This window comes from Struthio camelus, chromosome Z, assembly GCF_040807025.1.
Source record: "Struthio camelus isolate bStrCam1 chromosome Z, bStrCam1.hap1, whole genome shotgun sequence".
In the NCBI taxonomy this organism is placed as follows: domain Eukaryota; kingdom Metazoa; phylum Chordata; class Aves; order Struthioniformes; family Struthionidae; genus Struthio; species Struthio camelus.
The window spans coordinates 40,529,434-40,551,888 of record NC_090982.1 but is presented as its reverse complement, the minus strand read 5'-3'; the positions used below and the strand labels follow the sequence as shown (position 1 = coordinate 40,551,888).

The window sequence follows — 22,455 nt, the reverse complement described above, 5'->3', positions numbered from 1 at the left end:
TGTCGACCTTGCAATCGCCTCACCGACTGCTGGCCCAAGGAAGAGGACGCCAAACGCCCGGCGATGATTTAGATGAGGAACAGGGAAGGACAGGCTGAGGAGGGGGTGGCCGGCTACCTGCGCCGGGGCTGGGCTGCTCAAAGAAATGAGGCTGCTCAGAAAAACGAGCCTTACACCGGCCAAGGGACTGCTGAAAGGCAAGCCTTTGGGGACACAGACTTCGCGATGGGCCAGCACGCGGACTTTGCCGGCCTTAAATTAAACCGACCGACCGTTTCCAACCGTTTTATCCCCGTTGCCTTCCCCCCCCCGCCAACGGTCGGCGGGAGGGGGGCGGGGCGGTGGCGGCGGCGGCACGCGCGCGTGCAGGCTCCCCCCCGCCCCCCCCTCGCGCCTCCCCCCGAGCCGGTGCCCGGCCCCTCCAGTCACAGTCACGTGCTGGGCGGGGCCGGGGCGTCACGTGAGCGCGGTGGGGGCGGCGCTGGCGGCCCGGGCCGGAGGGAAGATGGCGGCCGAGCGGGAGCCCCCGCCGCTGGGGGAGGCGCGGCACGCCGAGCTGGAGGAGCCGGAGGACGGCGAGGACCTCTTCACCAGTACCGTGTCCACCCTCGAGGTGAGAGCCCGGCCCGCCGGCCGCCCCCGCTCCGCCCTACCCTGCCTTACCCTGTCGCCGCCAGGGCCCCGGCCGTTGCCCCGGCCCCCGCCGCGGCTGCCCTCGCCGCCGAGCCCCGCGCCGTCCTCCCCGTAGGGGCCCCCGGCCCGGCCTCCCGCGCCCCGCCGCCCCGGGGCCTCGTCTGTGGGCGGCGGCTCCTGGGCCCGCTGCTCCGGCCGGGGCGAGCCGCCTGCCCCCCCGCCTCCCCCCCCCCCCCGGGCCGCTCGGTCCCGCCAGGGCCGGGTCCTTCCCCCGCAGCCCTTCTCCTGCCGCAGAAACCCGGAAAAGTCTCGCCGGGTAGCCGCTCTTCCCTGTCATCCCTTCCTCTGCACGGCTAGGGTGAAAAATACTTACACCTTCCCTCTCTGCAAGACACCAGCTTCACTAGGCCATCTGCCCTTAGACGTGTCGTGGAGTAATAACTCATTTTCTTTGTTTGGTCTAAGGCTTCATCCCCTTTCAGTTTGCCAAAACTTCTAACAACTTGTTTCTCCCCAAATCTTTTTCTGCCACAGTTAGTGCAGTGCTCAGTTGTAGTCATGCAGCAGCATATTGCTGTTGAACAGCTGCTAGGACTTTCCCTTCCCAGAGTAGTTTTTTTGTTGGGGGAACTGTAGCATCACTCTCTCCATAAACAAGTGGTAATTATGGGTAGCTAAAGAGAGGCATTCATGCAAGAAGCTGTGAAACCTGCAGTTGTTTGGAGAAATCACTCTGAAAGATCTGAAAGCTTGTACTGAATAAATCTAGAAACCACTCCTGCTTTCTGTGTCAGGTGTCTAATAAAAAAGAACCCACGACTGAACGTGTAAGTACTTCCTAGTTATGAAAATATTTGCGTTCGTTTAACTGGGAGCTTTTCTTTCTAAGTTGTGGCCATGTTTCACCTATGGCAGTCCCTTTTGGAAAAACTTCGTTCTCCTTGTACACAGTGATCCATTTAAAAAGAAAATTGTTCCTGTTCTTCTTTTCCTGAAGAGTTTCCTGTCCCTGACCTTTACAGTAATAGGATCAGACTGTTTCTTTGTTTTGCTCTGATTGTTGCCTGTCCTTAACAAAAAAAAGGTCAGTAAATAAAGAGACTCTTAAATGTATTTTAAAGGCACTTGCCTTCTCTGCAATCACTTAAAACATTTTTTCTTCTTTTTATAGATACATACTCTGTTCAGTGCTAGAAAAAAAATCTGTGGAAAAATGCAGTGATGGAATGACAAATGATATGATTTATGAACCTGCAGTTGACAACTGCTTTAATAAACCTTTGTACAGCTATGTGTGGTATAGCGTGTATCATTGGAGTCTTGTTTTGTAATCTTATGCTTTACTGCAATTTTTCTTAAGTAATTTCTTTCCTGATGTGGTTTAGAATTAAAACATCAAAGCATACGATAGGATTATTGCCTAAACCGCAATCTAACAATGAAAAAGCCTCCTCTTAATGTTTTAAAAATAGTTACTGACAACTTTGTAACGGGAGAAACGGGCAAAGAAATGCACTTTCTGTGTATTAAGTGGTTTGGTTGACAGTGCTGTTCTGCTTTGTTTTTGTAGTTGGTACAATTGGAAGAAAGTAGAAAGGGAAAACCACTGTGTTTAAAGAGAAGCTCTGAAGAACTTTTGTCAATAAAGCTTTTTCCTGACTTCTAATCAATGGATTAGGAAAGAGCCTTGCTCTTTTGAATTTCTAGGAAATTTGGAAGGAAGAGATCACGAGAATCAAGTTTGAACTTCTCTGTAGCTTGAAGCTAGATTGTTTAACTTAAGTGTACTGTACTTAAGTTCACTGGGCACCTTAGTCCAGAGAAGAATGAGTGTCATGGTGTGGGCCTAATTCTGTATTTAAGTGTTCTTGTAGTCCTATAAATATTCATGAAGTACCTGTTTCGAAATAGCAGTTGAAGCTCTATTAAAATAAAAACAGAGTAGACTGTGTTCCTTATAGTTGAGTACGTATGTTAGCTGACAAGAGAGGAGGGCATGGCAGAAGACGGTGAGGTCCAAAGCCAACTTTTGTGAAGCTTATGGTACTTTTGAAAGGGTTCCTGACTGCTTTGGACTTGGAGCTGTTCCTTTGCTTTTTGTGTGATTAAATTCTGCTCTTGTTTCCTCATCTCCCATTTTTTTTTCCTTGCTTTCATTTTCTTTGCACTTTGCAAAAGACATGCTGTTCCTTTCTTACCTGGCAAAGCACTGGAAAAGCTATAAGACTGCTAATAGTTCTTCCAAATAGCTTCAATGTTAACAAGGTCTCCCTTTATAAAACAAATACCATTCCCTCTAAGTTTGTTCCAACAAAACATAAATTTCATGGATATTGTGAACAATGAAAATAAATGAAATATTTAAATATGATGTATAAGGAAGGCTCACTTACTTCAGATGCTCGTCTTTAAATATGACAAGACTGTTACTTATTTCAAGCTGAATTCTCTGCATGTGAAGAGAAAGAAGCTGGAGCTTTAGCTTTCTTTGTGCACATACTAAAAGCTAATGTCTTGAATTAATTCTAGAATATGAAATGTTAAAATTTGGTGCTCTTCCCTGTAACATCTGGAATTTCTGAGATGCAGTGGGAAGGAGTTCTGAGAATGTAAAGTTCCCAGGGATGGGGACAACTGGACCTTCCCCTTCTGAGAATATAGTCTTTGAAAACTCGGCATGTGGAGTAGCTCCTCTGAGCTAGCAGGGTGCTGATTTCTTCTTCAAATACCTGCAGCGCCTAAAAGTAGTAGAATGCTTCTCAGGTTTTCATTGTGTCAGTTGTATTGTAATGTCTTGTAGAATACCTCCCTTAAATTTGTGGTCCCAGAGTGATCTTTGCCAATTGCCGCGCTTGCTTTCATAGGTAAGAACAGCCAGGCTTGGTCAGACAAATAATCTCTCTAGGCCCAGATCTTGTTCACAACAGCAGTCAACAGTAGATGCCATGTGAAGGCTTTTACTGATGATTATATGTATGAACTAGTACTCACAGGGGTTGTTCTCCCAGCTACCGGCGTTTTGTAGTTCAAGGACTTCCTGAGCTGTAAGTAGCATATAATATTATTAATCTTCCATGGACTTATGTAATTGCTAAGTTTTCAGGTGTTTTTTTAAAAAAAATCCAAGATGGAGGGAACAAGAAGTTATCTATGGAACAGGAGATGAGTCTTCTCATAATACAAGGTTTTTGTCAACAGATTGCTACTTTGCTATCTGTGTCCTTTGCCACTATTAGAAGAGACAGCAAACAGCTGTGTGAAAATCACTTTTTTGTAACATGTATGAAAAAAAGCATAGTTTAAGCTTTTCCTGAAAAGTAGGATGTGTAGTGCTATTCTCGTTTCATCACATCCTTCTCTTCCTTCTTCCTTGCCCAATCTATTTCATTCCCTACTACTTTCTTGCCTCTGTTTTTCTGCCACCTCCTTCCTTGCTTTTCTGTTGCCTCTGTTGTGCCACTTTTTACTTCATCTTTCCCTAAATACTCCTTATGGGTTTCATTATTTCGTGTCTCCCTCTTCTGTAAAGCAGGTGCCTTGTGAACGTACAGCTAAGCTGCCACCTACTCATTTCCAGTGGTTTTATACTCTTGATTTTTTTTTTTTTCCCTAGTGGAAGAAGATATGGAGGCACTTGAAAACAATGAGTAAGCAATAGATGTGGTAATTTATCAGGGACTGTCATTTAGGGCAGGGTGTGTATATAATCTCATTGCAAGTATAACAGCTTATGTCATTGACCTATGGGTGGCTAAAATATAATCTCATTTTGTGCACAGAAGCCAAGACATTAGATAGACCGTTATAGAAGTCCAGATGTCTTTATAGGTATCTAAATCAATTTTAACATGGAAATTGAAAGTTATAGGAGAAGCGTTAATGACCCTGTCAGAACTTCTGGGATTGAAACATTAAGTCTTTGGGCACTGTATTAAAACTTTGCAGAAAACTAGGTCTATATCCGTGATTAATTGGTGTAATTCTGGTGGAAGCATGCATCCCTGTCTTCAGTGTTAAATCCAGGCAGTAAGGGAAAAATAAAGTAATTGGTCCTGTTGAGATTGCTTGTCCTCCTACCTTTTGGTGAAAAGGTTTCTGTTTTACTATTGAAGCCCTATTCTCTCTGCCCAAGCAGCAGTTTGTGGGCCTTTGTACCCTGTTTCAGTCAAAATGAGCCAGGTTAGCGCAGGTAGCTAGGATAGCATGCTTTCTTCAGCCTACTGCATCCTGACCAGAAGAGGCTAGGGAGCTGTTCAGACATGTAGTTGAACTGGCTGGGGCAGGGGAGCTGTGCTATTAAGAGAGGGGATGATGCCCAAACAGCTAGGGCTATTATTTCAGCCAACAAAAGGTGTATGGACTCGTTCTTGTGCCTTTATACGTCAATGCTATTAAAATACTCAGTTCTTGACACCAAATGTAATGCACAATAAAAGTGGGAAAAGTGAGCTCTTGTTAGTGCTGGTGCAGACTGGAACGGGCCCATAGTCCTCGCATGTGTGTTCAGTAACTCGTTTTCTGGAAAACAAGTAGAGCCGGATCCCGAGTGTCTGGCATGTGTGAATATGCTGACCGTTGGGTGTCTCGGTTGGATGCTTCCCCTGGCTCACTTCCTGCTCAGGAGTTTCTTGGAGGCTTTGTAAGCATGTACCTTTCAAGGAATGGACAGGTTCGTGACTTTTTGTGAATCCTTGGGGTCAAATAAATTGAAATATTCTAAACAGCTGTCCCGTGCATGTGGCTGGCTAGGCCCTGAGGTTATTTTTTCGTGGTTGGTCTCCCTCCGTTTCTTGTGTGATAGTCAGATTTTCACTGCCTTGTTTCTGTTAGGTGCTCTGAGCTGCTCTGCTTTTGTAGATGGATTAGCTCTCCTTCACAGAGATAAAGGAGCAAAACTGGGGGACTCTTTAGCTTGCACGTGCACTGGAACGTAGCTGGAATAACTTAACGTGTTAATGCCTGTACGGGTGGCCTTTTTATTGGGGAGGCTGAACAGCGCTCTGCGATCCACTGATCATATAAAATAATCAAAGAATTGGGAATTACTGACACCAGTTTCTGATATGCTCAGGAGGGTGGCTTTCTGTGTCTTCCTAGTTCACTCAGAACAGCTGTCTGTTTTGAAGACAGACAACTAAGCTTTGTTGCAAAACTCAAAAAGAAGTTGTGTTCAAAGTTACAGTAACTGTTCAGGCCATGAATCATTTTTAAGAAGCGTTTTAGATAGTTATGCACTCTGACACAAGTTCTAATTACTTTAAAAAATTAATTTTGTTGTCCTTTTCATACAAAGGAAGTCCCAACTGAACGTGAAGATATTTATTCCCATCTTTAATTTATGTGGGAATGGCAGCTGTTAAAAGATGCCAAAGTGCCACTGAAAGATTTAGTAGTGCAGGAAATACCTTATTCAGCTGAAAATGCATTTTAAAGGAAAGACATTTGGTCTGTAAATCATCCACAAAACAAAACTTTAATATCTGCTCTTCATAATAGCAGAACCTGAGGGTATATAACAAGTATAAATTTATTATGTATTTATATAGTAGGTAACAGATAGGCAGGGTATCTGTTTCACTGGAAATCTGCCTGAGTGTGTCACCTCTGCACCTCGTGCCTTGTGAACTAGTTAAAGCTTGTTCGTGCAACAACTATGTTTCATGAACTTTGAGGTGCCCCTAAGGTTTGTTCGTTTGCGTCTTGTTTTGTGAATGTTCTCTAGTTTCACTTCATTGGAACCAGGTATATGAAATACTGTGAAAGTCCCTTGTAACTGACACTCTAGCTAAAGCTGTGAAGCCTCATGTCTAGCACAGAATGCCTGGTTTTCTCGAGTAGTGCCACGGACAGAATCTTTCCCAATTTAGTAACAGGAAATGATCTGTAATCCTACCAACACTTGGTAGCGTCTTTCCATATATATATATATATGTCTTTTCTAGGAAGCCTCTGTTCCTTCCTTCAGAGTGGGAATGTCTTGGTATTGGCCTGCTTTAGATCCTCTGGTGAACTTGTTGATTTAGGCACATAAATACTGCTGCTGCTTATTATTATTATGGCATATGTGGATCAGGTTTAAGAGTGCAGGGTGAATCTTGTGTCTGGTAGGGTTTCTTTTTTGTGACTGGAACCCAGGTATAATCGAAAGTGAACATCAATAAACAAGATAGCTACCTTGGCTAAAACCGAGGAGATAGATTGGGGGCATAGCTTGAAGATGAGAGTGCTCTTCCAGGGCTCTTCTCCACCATTCATTAATCAAGAGCACAACTAAGGGATAAAGCTGAAAGCCGTCTGCTGTGTGTAGCAAGTGTCTGGGAAGGCTTTTATTCCCTGTGCCTGGCTGTGTTACAGCTATTCCTCACGGAGGTGAAGTCGACAAGCGTGAACTGTATGTCGTCCTCAGTCTGCGTTATTGTGGGGTGCTTGCTACCTACCCAAACCCGTATCTATCGGGATGGAAGTAGGTTGTTGCCAAAGCTGAGCAGCAAAACTGATTCTGAGTAAGTGATCTATAGTGTTTTAAGAGCTGCTTTTGTTGATTAAAATTTTAAACTACTTGAGTTTCTCAGGGAGATAAGTTTTCTAATGCCCTACTATTCCAATTGAAGTACAAAATATTGAATTCAAAGCTCTGTGCAGAAAGATGGACCCTTTTCTTCTGGAATGTGCTGCTTCCTGAGTTCTCAAATCACTTTAAGCTGTTGACCTTTACATGTGACACGTACTGTCTATGTTGCCATGCTTCATTCTTCTACAAATGATAAGTGGTGCGTGTGTGTGGTTTTTTTAAATTTCCTATTTCATTTTTCTAAATTAGTTGCAAGTCTTGTGATACAGCTTGAAATCATACTTCACAGAATGAGCAAACTTCATTGGACTCTTTTTGCTGTAGGATCGTTTAGGCATTGATTTAGTGTAATATGAGAAGCATTCATCTGCTCAGTAGATCTGTTGATTGTAAGCTTATAAACTCTGCTACCTACATATAGTTGTCTAGCGTTTCTGCTCTGACTTTTTTTTTTGCAAGTTCTAGGGTACAATCCAACAAGCAACTTGAGTGGCCACTACCTTTTGTGGCTCGTAACTTTTATTGGTTTCCCAATGTTGTATCTGGGTTTTTCGGAGAGTGGCGGTCTTGAGGAAATGGAATGGGGTATAACCTCGTTATCTGTTGTTTGTATGGAGTGTTTCCTTGTTGCAACCTTAATCTGGTTTAAGTTTATCGGAATACAGATTTTCCAGTATTCTTGTATCCACTTTTAGCTTCCTTGTCCCTTCAGCAGGGAAAGACTTAGTTCAACTAATACCTTTCCAGGCTGAGAGAGTTTTAATTTTATATGTCCTGTGAAAAACTGTTTTGTGCTGTATCTCATTGTATCTGGCAGAATCGTTACTGCTCCTTGCTTACTTCCTCTGACTGGGATTTCAGGTAACTGAGATCTGGATTGACGGTCAGTCCGTGACCTTGCTTCAAGTACAGCAGCCCTGCTGTGCTTCCTGCCAGAAGATGCGCTGTTCTTGGCAAGGCCAATATGAAGAGGCCTCCCTCTTAGGGCTGTTTTCTGTGCTGTATTCATGAACGTGCAGTATGGAGTCTGGACAGAATTTTTCAGGGGCTCTTCAGCATTTTTCAGCCTTTTTTCTTCTGTAGCCCATGACTTTTTTTGAACTGGCCCCTCTCACGTTCTGTTTCTAACCTTAAATTATGACAATTTTCTGCCAAAAATAGGAAGTCAGTAGTGACTCTCGATTTACAGATGTCCCTTCTAAAATGCAGATTTGTTTTTTCATAAATATGCTCTTGTTGAAAATTCCTTAGCTAGCTACTTTGGTGAAGTTGTGGGAAATGAGTCTCACGAATTTTGAATTACTCTGAAATAACCAGAGTTGACGCAGAATCGACAAGGACTTGCTTACTGAAGCACTGATCTTCAATTAGATGTGTGTTTTGTTTTGTTTTTTTTTAAAGCTATACATTCAGTACCCTGAGTGTCTTCAAATATTTCGCTTTTCACAGGACATGCTAGCCTTCAGTGAATTAAAAGACCGGAATTTGTGGTGAGCCCAGCTTGTATTTCGGTACAGTGTGACCCTCTGTGGCAATAATCCCCAACTTTGAGCTGTTGCAAAGATACTATCCAAGTAATTTTGGGGCAGCCTGCTTTCTAACTCCAAAATTTCTTGTGGCTGCAGGCAGCCTTGGATTGTTCTTTGAACGCAATCGACTTGTTTTCTTAATCTCTGAAAGACTGCTGTGGAACACTCTGGACTGTTTTTGTACATAGAAAAAAATTACTACAAATCTAAATATAAGCCTTTCCAAAGGGAACTTAATAATCAGACTGCACTCAGAAAGACTAATAAACATATTCTAGATATTTCTGTAGCAGTTTTTGTTTCATGCTAATTATACTTGAGGAAGCGGGTAACTTTTTTTTCCTGTGACAAAGGAATGAAAAGAGTTGTTGACTGACTAACTCATATCCTTTGTTCATTGTTATCCCACTAGGAGTAGGAAATGGAAATAGCTGACAGGGTTTCCTTTCTGTACATCTCACTTTGTTTCTTTGCAATGAAAGACTGTTTGTTGCAATAATTCTTATATACAGACACATGGCAACTGGTTCTCTGCTTATTATTCCACCTCTTTTTTTTTAACAGTCAAGTCCTTCCTCTCCAGAGCCAGCAAGTCTTCCTGCAGAAGACCTCAGCACAAATTCTAATGGTCCAAAGCCAGCTGAAATCATGCTAGATGATGATAGAGAAGACCTCTTTGCTGGTAACTGCTCTTTTCTTTTAATCTGTACAAACAGATTCTTTTCCCCTTAGACATAAAGGAGCGTGCTTTTGCAAGGAGGAGGGGGAAAGCGTTTTATGCCGTAAAAGGTCATTTTCTTAGCTGTAAGGAAATGGAAGCATTACCCTTAAAAATGGAAACTCCGGTTTTAAATTTTCACAATTCAATATTGTAGTACATTTTAACCATCGCTTAATCTGCGGTTACATTTTCTGGAAAGTTCACTGAAGGTTTTCCTTTGAGTATTAGGAGTATCACTAGCTTTTGCAAATCATTCCCTGTTGGGTTTAGCCATCACCTATTTAAAGTTCTATGATCTTCTGCAGTGTAATGTCAAATTCATGAACTTGCAAATTTGCAAGAGAAGTAACATACTACAAAGGGAAAACAGCCGAGGTTCTTCCTTGCCCACAGTCATTTGTTCTGCCATTATTAACATGTACAACTATTGTTTATTATTGTCAAACTGTTTGAGTGTGGCCTTTTTATTGCGCGCTCGTAAAGCAGAAGACTTAATCTTGCTCATTACTGAAAATAAAGCATTACGTGACTCCCTTTTAGGGATAGATGAGTTTTGCTTAGCTTTCAATAGTAAGTTTAAAAACTGAGTTCTGCAGTGAGTTTGTGTTTTGTCTCAGGAGGAAACACTTCCATCGCGCTCATGACAAAAATCATTTTTGTAGCAGACCTTTTAAGAGTTATCGTGACTTGCATGCTGAATGAATGACACTTTGAGAAGATTATTTGATAGAAAAATAAAAATACATTTTCTGAAGTACTTTGTACTGAATTTTCCTCTTAAGTGAGAAACTGGCCTATGAGATCAGTTCCATCATTTCACTAGTGTAAAATTCTATCTCTTAACGTTTGACAGTACTGGATGTTTTGGAGAAAGATGTATGAAACTTCTGATTAGTAGTCAATAAACAACACTTATTTCTAATCGTTGATCAATTAGTCACTACTTTGTTTATTTTCTACAGCCTGTTTTTCGCAGAATAGTCACAGGATCACATAACAGCTGGGTTTGGCAGGGACCTCTGGAGATCATCTGATCCGACCCCTCTGGTCAAGCAGGGTCATCCAGGGCAGGTTGCCCAGGACTGTGTCCAGTCGGGTTATGAATATCTCCAAGGATGGAGACTTCGCAGCCTCTCTGGGCAGTTTGTGCCAGCGTTCAATCACCTTTGCAGTTGAGAAGGTTTTTCTTGTGTTCCAGTGGAATTTCCTGTGTTTCAGTTTGTGCTGGTTGCCTCTTGTCCTGTCAGTGGCTGCCACTAAGAGTCTGGCCCTGTTCTCTTTGCACCCTCCTGTCAGATACTTTTACACATTGACGAGATTCCCCCTGGGGCCTTCTGTTCTTCAGGCTGAACCGTTCCAGCTCTCTCAGCCTCTCCTTGTATGAGAGATGCTCCAGTCCCTTAACATGAACAATGATTCCTGTCACAGTTACAGGTGTAGAAGCACTTACTGTTCAACGAAGGAGGTGTAATGTTTAGAATACGTTATATATATCAAAAGATGGCTCTAAACACTTTTTTCCAGTACTAACAGTTACCTTTATTACTACTCATTGAGTGAGTCAGTTGACAACTTGTTTTGAATACAGTCCTAGTCTCATCTTTGTGGATTCTCTGATGTAATCATTTGATATTGAACTTTGTAGCATTTGGTTCTGTGTTATTTTATGTAGTTAGGGGTGTGTGTGTGTATATATATGTATGTATGCACATATATATACACACATAATGTGCATTACCTTAGTTTTCAACTATATCTGATATTATGGTACTGTTAGAATGTGTTAATTAGTTTATTAACTCTCTGGAACAGACTGAAGAGAAGTAAGGAATAAACAATTCAGCAATAATCCTAGTCGTTTTGTATTTATTTCCTGACCTTATGACCCACAAAGATGGGGAGCACTTTAGAAATGAACCTTCCTTGTACTATTAATTTGGTTATATAGCTTCAGTATGTAAAGGCAGCTTTTTGTAGCCGTAGGACCATCTGGAATGGATATTTCAGGAAAGCCAATTCTCCTTTGGCTGGAAAATATTAAATTAAGAACAAAGGTGCCTGGAGCATATATTGATGGGATCCAGACAGAAGTAACAAACGTTAGCAGCCAGATTGTTGCAACTGAAATGAATGCTGCGAGAAAACATGCTTCCCAAACAGATTTAGTGAGTTTGGGTTTTGCTATGGAAGACGTTCTCTTAAAGGCAAGCAGCATTCAGTTGAAAGCGTATATAATCCTGCAGGTCTAATGCAATTGAAAGGGGTTTTTAGAAGGTCATTATATGTACAGACTAAGGCTAGTACAATCTCTCCAATGGGAAAAACAGTCCAAGATAACGTGCAGAAACATGACATCTTTCACAGTATCCCGTTCTAAGCAGGAAGTTTGTGTAGTGCAGCGCTATCCTGGTGATGAAGTTCTACCTTTGGGTCACTGTCAGCATGCCTTTTCTCAGAAGCAGAATCTAATGTGCGCTTCCATGTTGTACGCTCACAAGGATACCTTTTTTCTTTCTTAGGACTGTTTTGCCAGACAGTGATGTTCATCCAGTGCTTTCTGACACTGATTTGTGATGAACAGGCATAACACGAGAAGGTTGCGTGAGATGTCTTTCCTAGCGTTCAGCGTGATTGCATAAGCCTTGCTTTCTATGAAAGCAAGACTTGAGTAAAAAATCAAATGCAACTGTGTGTGTGGCTTTTTTTTTTTTTTTTCCTTTGAGTTCTCTCCCTCAGCATGTTGAAATTTCAGAGGAATCTATCCAAAGCTTGCAGGGACAATTAACTGGAGGGGGGGAGAAGGATGAAGTTCCATGCCTTCCTAGCTTGTGTTGCTCCTTATTGCATTATTAGATGCTATAAAACCCATGTAAAGGAAGTCATACAAATGGCTCCTGAAAGGATGGACTCTGACCATTGCAGACCTATTTGTAAAAATGTGATGGTGTTCCTCTCTAGCTACTGTAGGCTTGATAAATCTTTTTCGTTATTCCATCTAATAATGCAGCCTAATGGGAAAAGTATGTGAGGGAGAACAAAGTGGAATATTTCCTCTGCTGTCTTAATGCAGCTCAGAATCTGGAGCTTTTTAGGCTTTGCTACTGTGCTTCTGTGGCAGCTATCAGATAGCATCGGCAATAAACAATTTTAGATATTCTTTGCCTTGTCTCTGAATCACAGTCTTTGTCTGAGCTATTAAAAATGAGTTGTAAAGTTGGAAGACAACAAGTTTTCCACCTATCATTGGAGACCAGTAGACTTTGTTACCCCATTTATAAATATTGTAGTTCTTGACTCGGTGAGTGGGGATGGCTATCTTGCTAAACCCATTTAAATGCTTTCTCCTGTAGGATAAAAGTCAGTGTGTTGATTATTTCAGGCAAAAAAGAAGTTACTTTTCTTAGCTTGTAGAGCTTTTATGTTTGGAGACCATATTGATCACTGCTCCAAACCACATAGTATTCTAGAGATGTTTTGGAGGCATTTGGCTTTTTGTAGTTAGGAGAATACGATAAGAGCACGCATTCTGATGTTCAGTCTTAAAACCTGGCCATCTCTAAACCCCTGAATTTCTAATATCAAGATAAGAACTAAATCTTGAATGACTGACTGTTCCAAAATGGTGGCCTGAAGTGCTACTTATATATATACATATATATATACACATATATATATACACACACATACATATAGCTGTAGCTGAAGAAATGTGGATTGCCTTTGCAGAGCATAGCTATGCCTTCTGCCTCTGGTGCTCATAAAATATGAGCCAGGCTGTGAAGTTACATCAACGCTCTGTTACCATTTTCAGAAAAATACCAATTGTACCACTTCTCTAATCTGATAAAAGATTACTTTTTACCATTTCCCTCCCCCACCCCCCCCAAACCCTTGCCCTTCAAGGGGTTTGGGAATTGATCCTCTTATGCAGATGTGTAGCTACTATGTGCTGAACAAAAGTCAACTTTGTTTGGTTTGTTACTTAAAGCTTTAGGTCGTACTAGATTTGTCTTAGGCTTTTATTTCTGGGAGGTCATACGGAAAAGGAGATGCTAATTCTGTAGACCAGACAAAACGCTTAGTTGAGGCCCAGTTGAAGAGCAAAAATTCTAGCTAATGGTGTCTGTCAGGCCATTGTTGTGTGACGTGTCCGATCAGGGCCGTCATGCGCAGATGCTTGGCTGCCTTTCACAAGCAGGATATTCAGTTTGAGGTCACTTCTGGAAGAGAGAGATTCACAAAGATATTTGGCCCTACAGTTTTGAAGTCGAAAGAAAGCCTTATAAGTAGTTGACTGTCCTGTCAGCTGACCCCTTTTTAATGACTTATCTTCCATTTTGGACAACAGTATCTACTTCAGTTTACTTCCAAATTTGTGCAGTCACCTTCGTAAACCTTCAAAGATAATAAGCCAGTTTAAGCACCCAAGTGATGTCAGAGTGTTAGAGGTTTGTGGCACTTAGGAGTGTGATCAGTAAAAATGACTTATTCAACCTGAGTGATGCTGCTTGTGATGAGTTGGAAGCTTGCACTTTCTCAGATGATGATGGTCAGTGAGTACTAATGGTGAGATGTAAAGAAACAATAGGCGTCGAATGCCGAGATTGACCCCCAAGCTTAAGCGCTGAAGGGTGTTGATAAAAACTTGGTATAGTTGCCTGTGGAGTGTTAATTCAGCATGAATATCTTCTGCAGCAGGCTGTGAGGTTTCACGACCTCTCAGAGTTAAGCATCTTGACAGTGATCTCATATCAAAGCCTGTTTGTGGATGGTAAAGTAGGTATTAATGTGTGTAAGTTTTATGATGCTAGATTGGTAGGAGTGCCTAGTATGTGCTGATAGCTGCCATCGCTGGTGTGGCTGTTGATCTCGATGCTGCTCTTCTAAAAGCTGGATGGAGCAGTTGCCTCTCTATGCAAGAGCCTTGTGCTTTTGAGCACTTTCCAGGAAAGCTGGTGGCCTAGATTTCATTGTCCATGTAGATACTAAAAGTTTAAAAAAAAAAAAAAAAAAAACCAAAAACCAAACCCCACAAATGCTTAAATTTTCGGGGGAAAATCTAAATTGAATAACTCAAACATTTCTGGAAGTGCATTAGTTTCTACTCTGAAACCTACCTGTTCATGATTTTAATGCATGTGCAGGTACAGGTCTGAAAAGGAGGGATGATGGGAAAGGTGGGCTATTGTTTTGTCTGGTAGCACTGCTAGTTTGTTCCCTTTAATTCACTCTTTTCTGTAGATCATCCTTTTCCAGTAAGGGAACGTGTTTTTTCAACTGAAAATGAGAAATGTGGTCTGAATTGTTTCATGACTTGTATTAAGCCTGTCTAAAACGTGAGGGTACCACAGCAAAGTGCACCTGATTAATGGTTTGTTTCTCAAACATGGGTGCTGGCAGAAAAAGGAAGAGTTTGAGTGAAATGGCCTTATACCCTTTTCTTTTCCTCCTGTGAAATAGTCAGTGGTATAACTTCTTAACTCTGAATGCTTTTACCCACCAATTGAGAGAACGACCTCTTTTCCATGTCTAAATGTTTTGCTTCCAGGATTTCAGTCTAGAAGTTTCTTGTCAACTGTCTCAGCATGTTTTCCCACCTGATCTGAGATTTTGAATAAAACCTCTTTATTGGTCTAAGATGCAGTAGCCTTCCTATGGCATTTGAGGGTAGGAAGCCACCAATAAATTTCTTCCAAAAGATTCAACAGTAAATGTAAAGCAGTTTGTATGGTAAGAAAATCAATCTTTTCAATGAATGCTCTTAGATAGTGTTTGCTTGTATTACAAGTGAGGAATATAAAAGGTGTCTCCTTTTAAGCTTAGTTTGAAAATACTATCAAAATTTATAATCCGAAAGTAGGAAGAGCGTTGCTAGCAGGTTGAGGGAGGTGATTTTTTTTCCCCTTCTACTCAGCACTGGTGAGACCACATCTGGAGTGCTGTGTCTAGCCCTGTGCCCTGCTTTGGGCTCCCTAGTACAGGCGGGACACGGACACACTGGAGCAAATCCATTGAAGGGCCACAGAGATGATGAAGGACTGGAGCATCTCTCATATGAGGAGAGGCTGAGAGAGCTGGGATGCTTCAGCCTGGAGAAGACAAGGCTTGGGGGGGATCTCGTCAATGTGTATAAATATCTAATGGAGGAGTAAAGAGGACAGGACCAGACTTTTGTCAGTGGTGCCCAGTGATAGGACAAGAGGCGACTGGCACAAATGGAAATACGAGAAGTTCCATTTAAACATAGGAAGAAACTTTTTCACTATGAGAGTGGTCAAACACTGGCAGAGGTTGCCCAGAGAAGTTGGGCAGCCTCTGCTTTTGGAAACGTTCACAACTCTGCTGGATGTGGCCCTGAGCAATCTGCTATAGTTGAGTCCGCTTTTAGTGGTGGGGGTTGGACTAGATCTCCAGAAGTCCCTTCCAACCTCAGCTATTCTGTTATTCTGTGAAATATCCCTAAACAAAATAATGACAGCAAACTCTATCTGCCTTAAGCTAAAACATGCCTCTGGTGGAAACTAGGTTAAGGCATCCTGACCTTGATGCTTGTTTTTAATCTGTTTTGAGCTTCGTTATCGAGCAAAATTTAGGCATGCAATCTTTTTGATCTGTGATGTAGAGAAAGGTGCTTTTGTTTATGAAAAATCACAAATTGACAAAAAGTGCTATAAAAGAATGGGAAACAGAATTGACTAGCAGAACATCTCTTAACTAGCAGCAGGGATAAAGCTGAGTGGTTTTGATATATTAATTAGGAAAGATCGCAATGTCACTTTTTGCAGTGATAAATGATTGGATTCAGTTGCTGAGGGTGCTATTTCCAGTTCTAACTAAGCGGCAAGCTGTTTTGGAGAAGCGCACAATGCTGTGCGGACAAAAAATATACATAGCACAAGTAGCCTCACAAATTGTAAAGGAGATCTAATCTTTAAAATGGCCATTTTCTTATCCCTTGAATAAGGGTTTGTTATAATTAATTATATGCACTAAGTTTTAAAAAGGTTGAAAGGAAGCTCGCTTGTTTTCTTTTGAAAACTGAGCTGTCCATGTAGACCAGAGGTGCAAGAACAGCATTTTTTTTTTTTCTTAAATCATATAGTAAACTATTTTGGTGGCTTAGTATAACTTGGAGTAGATCCACTTTGCTGTCTCAGGCTTGAACTTGGCTGAAGCACTTGGAACTTAGGACAGGAAGTCTAGTTTGTAGCAAGTCTTGCGATCCGTTGTGAAATCAAATTTCATATCCAATGATTGTTTTATGGTCAATGTTATCGTTAAAGAATTAAATTCTTTAAAATGTGTGTTCAGTAAGAACCACAGCATTAGTTACTTAAGCTAGAACAGCTATATACCTGAGATGTGCATGGTTTGCCAGTTGTCAAAACCAGTTAGTGGAGGGAAGCACGCAGTTAGGCAGAGCAGAGATGTACATCCTCTTTAAACACAGAAGAACTGCCTGCAGGCTGAAGAAAGTGTTTAGTTTTAAGCACAAAAGAGATTAAAGAAAGTAAAAATAAGTAGCCTTACTACTCAGGATGCCTCGTTTGCTGATGTTTGTATTTTACGGGTTATGTGCTTTTGGTGGAAGGGTATATTAAGGTTGTGTAACTTCCCTTAAAAACATACTTCTCTTGGTATGCTCAATTATCAGCCTAGATGACTTAATCAGCTGTTAAAGGCAAAAACTAAAATTGGCACAGGGGTTGAAAAAAGCGGTCTGTGTGGTGGAAAAAATTTCAGTAGTTCTTATGATAACCTCATACAGAAATGAATGACTCACTACTTGTGACTACTCTAAAAGACCCTCTACCTGTCAGCATATATATTAAAAAAAAAAAAAAAACTTATATCCATGGTACACTGGAAACTCAGATAATGCATGTAGTTTTAGCTACCTATTTAGTATAATCATATGTGAGACAAATGGAAGCTATTTAGAAGTGATCTTATTAGACTTGTGTATTATCACTTTTTAATGTGCATGCGTGGTATCTTTGTGATGCACACTTATCTGTATTGTACAAAAACTTCTCTGCAAACTTGCTCTTTATCTAGAAGCCACAGAAGAAGTTTCATTGGACAGCCCAGAGAGGGATCCAATACTCTCTCCAGAACCTACACCTGCAATCACTCCCGTAACACCTACTACGTTAGTAGCTCCCCGCATGGAATCGAAAAGTGTAACAGCCCCTGTGATTTTTGATAGATCCAGAGAAGAGGTACTGAGTAAACTTTTAAATTGTGGGTTGGTTACTATGAAAATGTCTTGGCCTTTTGAAGTTAAAAAACAACAAAAAAAGCAGTTCCTAAATTTTAAAGTAGGTAAGAGGAAAAACTATTCAATTTATTTTACATTGGCTATTTAACGTGCATTTGACTCTTTCTATAGCATCAGCGTTTGTTGCTTACGCAATTATACTAGGGGTCGGTACTGTGAGGAAGAACATTCCTACGTTCCTATCCCTGCCTACAGGACAGCTAACGCGTCGATGTTATGAAGTGTGTGTATGAGCAAGTGTTGTACTAGATACAGGAGAGATGTTAGAGATGTATAGTAATTCATACTAGCATATTACAAGTTTTAACTTGGATTTTCCAAAGCTGCTGTTAATGACGACAGGGAGGAAGCAGCTGTTAGCCCTGTCTTGCATGCTAACAAACAGCTGAGGCTGATCATAGTTTTACCACTTTTAATATTTTTGATGTTTATGTTTGGTGTTCCATTCCAGGTCTGGGCATTGGCAAATACCACTCATTCTAGAATATGCTCTTGCTGGACAGTGTCCCCGATGAATCAGTTTGCCAAACAAAAGTAGCCTAGGTCTCAATGAAGACTGCTTCCCCAGATGCCCCAAACTGGCATTTTATTTCAATATTCTTCCCCTTCAGCCCTGGCACACAGTCCTGTCTGCCATGTGTTTCTCAAGATCTCCGTTATATCAAACTTAAGTATATTGCATGAAAGATAAATTCTGCATGGTCAAAGCTCAGGCAAATATCTGCAAGTTCTGTAGCTGTTGCTTTCCTCATCCCCAACTGTTCAACTACAGATACCATTAATGACAAGGAATGTCGGTCTCTCGGTTAGAAGCTTATAGAAACATTGCAAATGAGAATATTTTTGAACCTCCTTATTTGCTGGAATTGGAAGAGATAAAATAGATATTCCCTTAATATAAATATTTACTAGAAATAAGTCCTAAGATCCTAAGAAGAGACTGCCACACTAAAAGTTTTTGCAGGAAGGCTCAAAATTAAAACCAATACTAGAAACTATGTTCACTTAAATTAGATGGTGGATCTGGAAGGGTTTTTTTAATCATTGAGACATACTGACTCTTCTTTCTTCCCCAATACCCTAGTTTCTACCCTTGTACTGATAAGTAATATGAATGCACATTAACTTGTTAAATATGGCATACCCTTTTTCTAGATTGAAGAGGAGGCAAACGGAGACTTGTTTGATATAGAAATCAATGTGTCAGACCCAGAGAAAGTTGGTAAGTTCATGTCTTGAACTTAGCAAGTCAGATGATAGGCCGTTTTACCTCTTGGAGACTATCTCGGGTTATTAGCGTAATTTCTTATTGAGTTATCTTTTTGACTGTTTTTAGTATTTAAGTGAAAAGCTACATAATGTGTATTACAGAACAAAAAATGTGTGGAAGAGTGAAGTGACTTGCCCTAGGATAAGTATTTTAATTTTCTTACAGGGGATGGCATGAATGCTTATATGGCATACAGAGTAACAACAAAGGTAACTAGTGCAACAAATATTTGCAAATAACCTTATATCACATCTGAGCAGATATATTAGTAAGTTATAACTAAAATGACTTCTCTCTCTCTCTCTTTCTTTTTTTTTTTTTTTGAAGACATCACTTTCCATGTTTCACAAAAATGAATTCTCTGTTAAAAGAAGATTCAGTGATTTTCTTGGGTTGCACAGCAAATTAGCAACAAAGTATATGCATGTTGGTTACATTGTGCCTCCAGCTCCAGAAAAAAGTATTGTAGGTAAGTCTAGTTCCTGTAAGATTGAATGTATGCATATGAGTTAGTACGGTAATAAAAATGGAATATTTTAATACCTGTTGTGCTCGTAAAATAAATACTGTTTTGCACAACTATTATGTACTGCTTATCAGGTGATCCAAACGATTTTATGCTTCCCATTTTGTATTCTAAAAAATTTTGTGTTGAAGTTGGAAAGATAGGTGCTAGGCTCTTCCTAACGCAGAGCAGTGCTGATAAGAAGAAGGACCTTTGTCTTAATGCATGTCCTTCTGTTTCTTATCTGTCGTTCTTTCTTCACTGTTGCCTCTCAGGAGCCAATTAGTCTATCAAAACAAAGATGTTAAATGAAAGTTTATTTTTAACTAGTGCTGTTATCAGTTGCCTGTAATACCCAGGGCTTCCTATGCGCTCCACATCTCTGATACTGTAGTCTATTTCTTTTGGTTGTCATGAACACAAAACCCTTAGTTCTTCCAAGTTCTAACTCAAAAAATACTTTTGAATGATGCCTGTCTTGGTAAATTCCTTGAGGAAGCAAATCCTTTGCTTGCTCCATAAGCTAAGGAGCAAGGAGGAGATATTGAAGTGACTTGAAATTGCCAAATTTTTGAGCTCTAAGTAGTAGAGGTTCTTTCAAAATGACTAGGTATTTAAAAAAATAAAAGCCGTTGAAGTCTTTAGTTACGTTTGTGCGGTTTCTTATGTGACTTCCTTTGTGAAAAACAGGATTGCTTTCTAAACTCCAATCAGTTGGGTATATAGAGAAGAGCGGGCCTTACATTTTTTTTTTTCCTCTAGCAGCAGTTTAGTCTGTAAAGCTAATCAGAGCAGCAACTTTTCAGATAAGTAGTAAAAGACAGATTGAGTAGTTGTAGGGAGCAGAAAGCTTGGAAAAATGATACTTTTAATTTTGGGAAAAGACCACGTTTTTCAGTCTCTGGGAGTTTTAAGCTCAAAAAGCTTTTTTTCTGGGTGGGGTGAGGAGGGGCCTGCATTTCAGACCTTAGCCACAAACTCCAATGGTGAATTACTTATCACGGAACGGTAGGATAAAGCTGAGTCAGCAGTGAGCTGGAGTTGAATGTTCATCTAAACTGCCCAACTACTTCGTCACTGTGTTTTGGAAAGTCATGATTTTTGTTTTTAAGAAAATAATCACTTAAGCTGTAGATTCCGTCCTGTGAAGCAGTTGGGTGCTTGTGTTACAGAAACTGCCTTCACACTTGCTCTTGAATAGGTTTAAATTAGGAGAGAAGGAAATCTAACATGTTATCTAGACATTACCAGAAGCTAGGAATTCCTTCTTTTAGGCCATTTGATTGCATTTTCATTTTTCTCCCTATGGACTTCTGTTGACATCAAATATGAAGCATCTTTTCTATTAAACTGTAGCATTTTATGCTTTCTGCAGTTTAATATTAATGAACTACTGTTCATTAATGCCAAAAGATAAAGGCATGTGAATTACATCACCTTTGTTTGCATGCTTTAATCCTTATACTTTAAGAACATATTCACTTATGGATTTACAGTTACGTTACACTGTGTAATATACATTTGAAAAATATGCTGATGGGATTTATCTCTATCATGTAATGCAGAAGGGAACCCCTAAGGCTTCACTGAGGGGTTAAGAGTCCCTCCTTGTTCTTGAAAGGATACTTCTTGTTCATGGGTTATTGTGTGAAATTTCTAAAGTCTGACGTGGGGTTGAGAGGGGAACAATTTTGGGAACTGCTGATCTAACAGGTCACAGAGTACATGTTCAGATTTTGAGACTTTTCTACTCAGAACTTCTAGCTGAAGAAGCACGGAAGTAATAGAGCAGGAAACCACTACAGGACGAAATAATGATGTTTGGACCGTATCATGACTTACAGCTCCCATGCTTTAGGAAATAATAATGAGTGTTCAGTGTTTCACACTCATTTTGATAGGACTTAGGCTCCTAAACACTCTGAGTTTGGGTCTTTAGCATGAAAGAGAGTGATGTCAGTCTGAGAGTTTTAGAGCTGATCTGTTGCTGAGTTTGAGTGTATTTCTTATCCCATGAGACATCAGGAACAACTCTCTCTCCATTGTCGTGTTTCTTTGGCCGCTCCTTTTTGGGCAGAGGAAGCAACATAAAGCCGAATACGCTCTGCAGATTTTCTCTTCCATTCAGTTTGTAGTTGTGCTTCAGAATGTTCAAAGCTGGCTACTTTGCCTCAAATAATAAAAATAATAAAAAGACTCTTAATTTTAGAAATTAGAAGATACTAGAATGAAAGTGTTGGTCATGAGTGTACCAATCAATAGGATTATAAACTGAGATTAATTATCTTATTCTGTTTTATTAGAGTAACTGTTTTCTTCTCAGTATGAATGACCTGACAGTGAAGACACTGATCTTTTAGATTATCTTCGTAAAAGTGAATTCAACTAATATTTTTAACGTGAATTGCAATAGATGTATTACAGGAAACTGCTTATTTTACGGGGCTGTTCCTGCAGAAGCATACAATGTGCAGTGTTCATGTTCTTTGTATTCCTCTGTGGTGCTTTTCATTATAATTTGACTTAAATACAGAAACTTAGCTGAGCTTTATCTTCTAATCATATCAGCTATGTTAATGATTTCTTAATGATAATGTAAAATCAATATGATGCAATTTTCTCCAAAGGCATGACCAAGGTTAAAGTAGGCAAGGAAGATTCTTCATCTACAGAATTTGTAGAAAAAAGAAGAGCAGCACTAGAAAGGTAATGTATGTATCTAGCTAAAACTTGTTTAGCCTCAAAGTGACTTGTAGTATACTACATGGGCTTTTTAGCTGGGGTGTGGGTCATTTGTACCTCAGTGGATTCTGGAGGCCTTATGGAGCTACTCAATTTTTGTGTAGAGATGGAGTAATTTCCATTAATAATGGGAAATGTTGACTTATGCATATGGAGAGTTATAGCTAAACCTTTTCAAACAGCTAACTTCTTAAATTGGAAAT

At 40.4% G+C, this 22,455-nt stretch overlaps 1 protein-coding gene across 3 annotated transcripts in view; it reads left to right on the top strand.

Moving 5' to 3' along the window:
- The first annotated feature begins 449 nt into the window (after positions 1 to 449).
- LOC138064680 (sorting nexin-2) overlaps positions 450 to 22,455 on the top strand; it is a 34,241-nt gene continuing 12,235 nt past the window's right edge. The window contains exons 1-7 of one of the 3 annotated variants that reach the window (XM_068928384.1): positions 450 to 613; positions 9,298 to 9,415; positions 17,513 to 17,676; positions 18,891 to 18,957; positions 19,171 to 19,214; positions 19,333 to 19,474; positions 22,138 to 22,216. In XM_068928384.1, the coding sequence (XP_068784485.1) occupies positions 506 to 613; positions 9,298 to 9,415; positions 17,513 to 17,676; positions 18,891 to 18,957; positions 19,171 to 19,214; positions 19,333 to 19,474; positions 22,138 to 22,216 (722 nt within the window). In that variant the 5' untranslated portion in view covers positions 450 to 505. The remainder of the gene's footprint in view (positions 614 to 9,297; positions 9,416 to 17,512; positions 17,677 to 18,890; positions 18,958 to 19,170; positions 19,215 to 19,332; positions 19,475 to 22,137; positions 22,217 to 22,455) is intronic. The other 2 variants (XM_068928387.1, XM_068928385.1) reach the window with 2 other exon arrangements.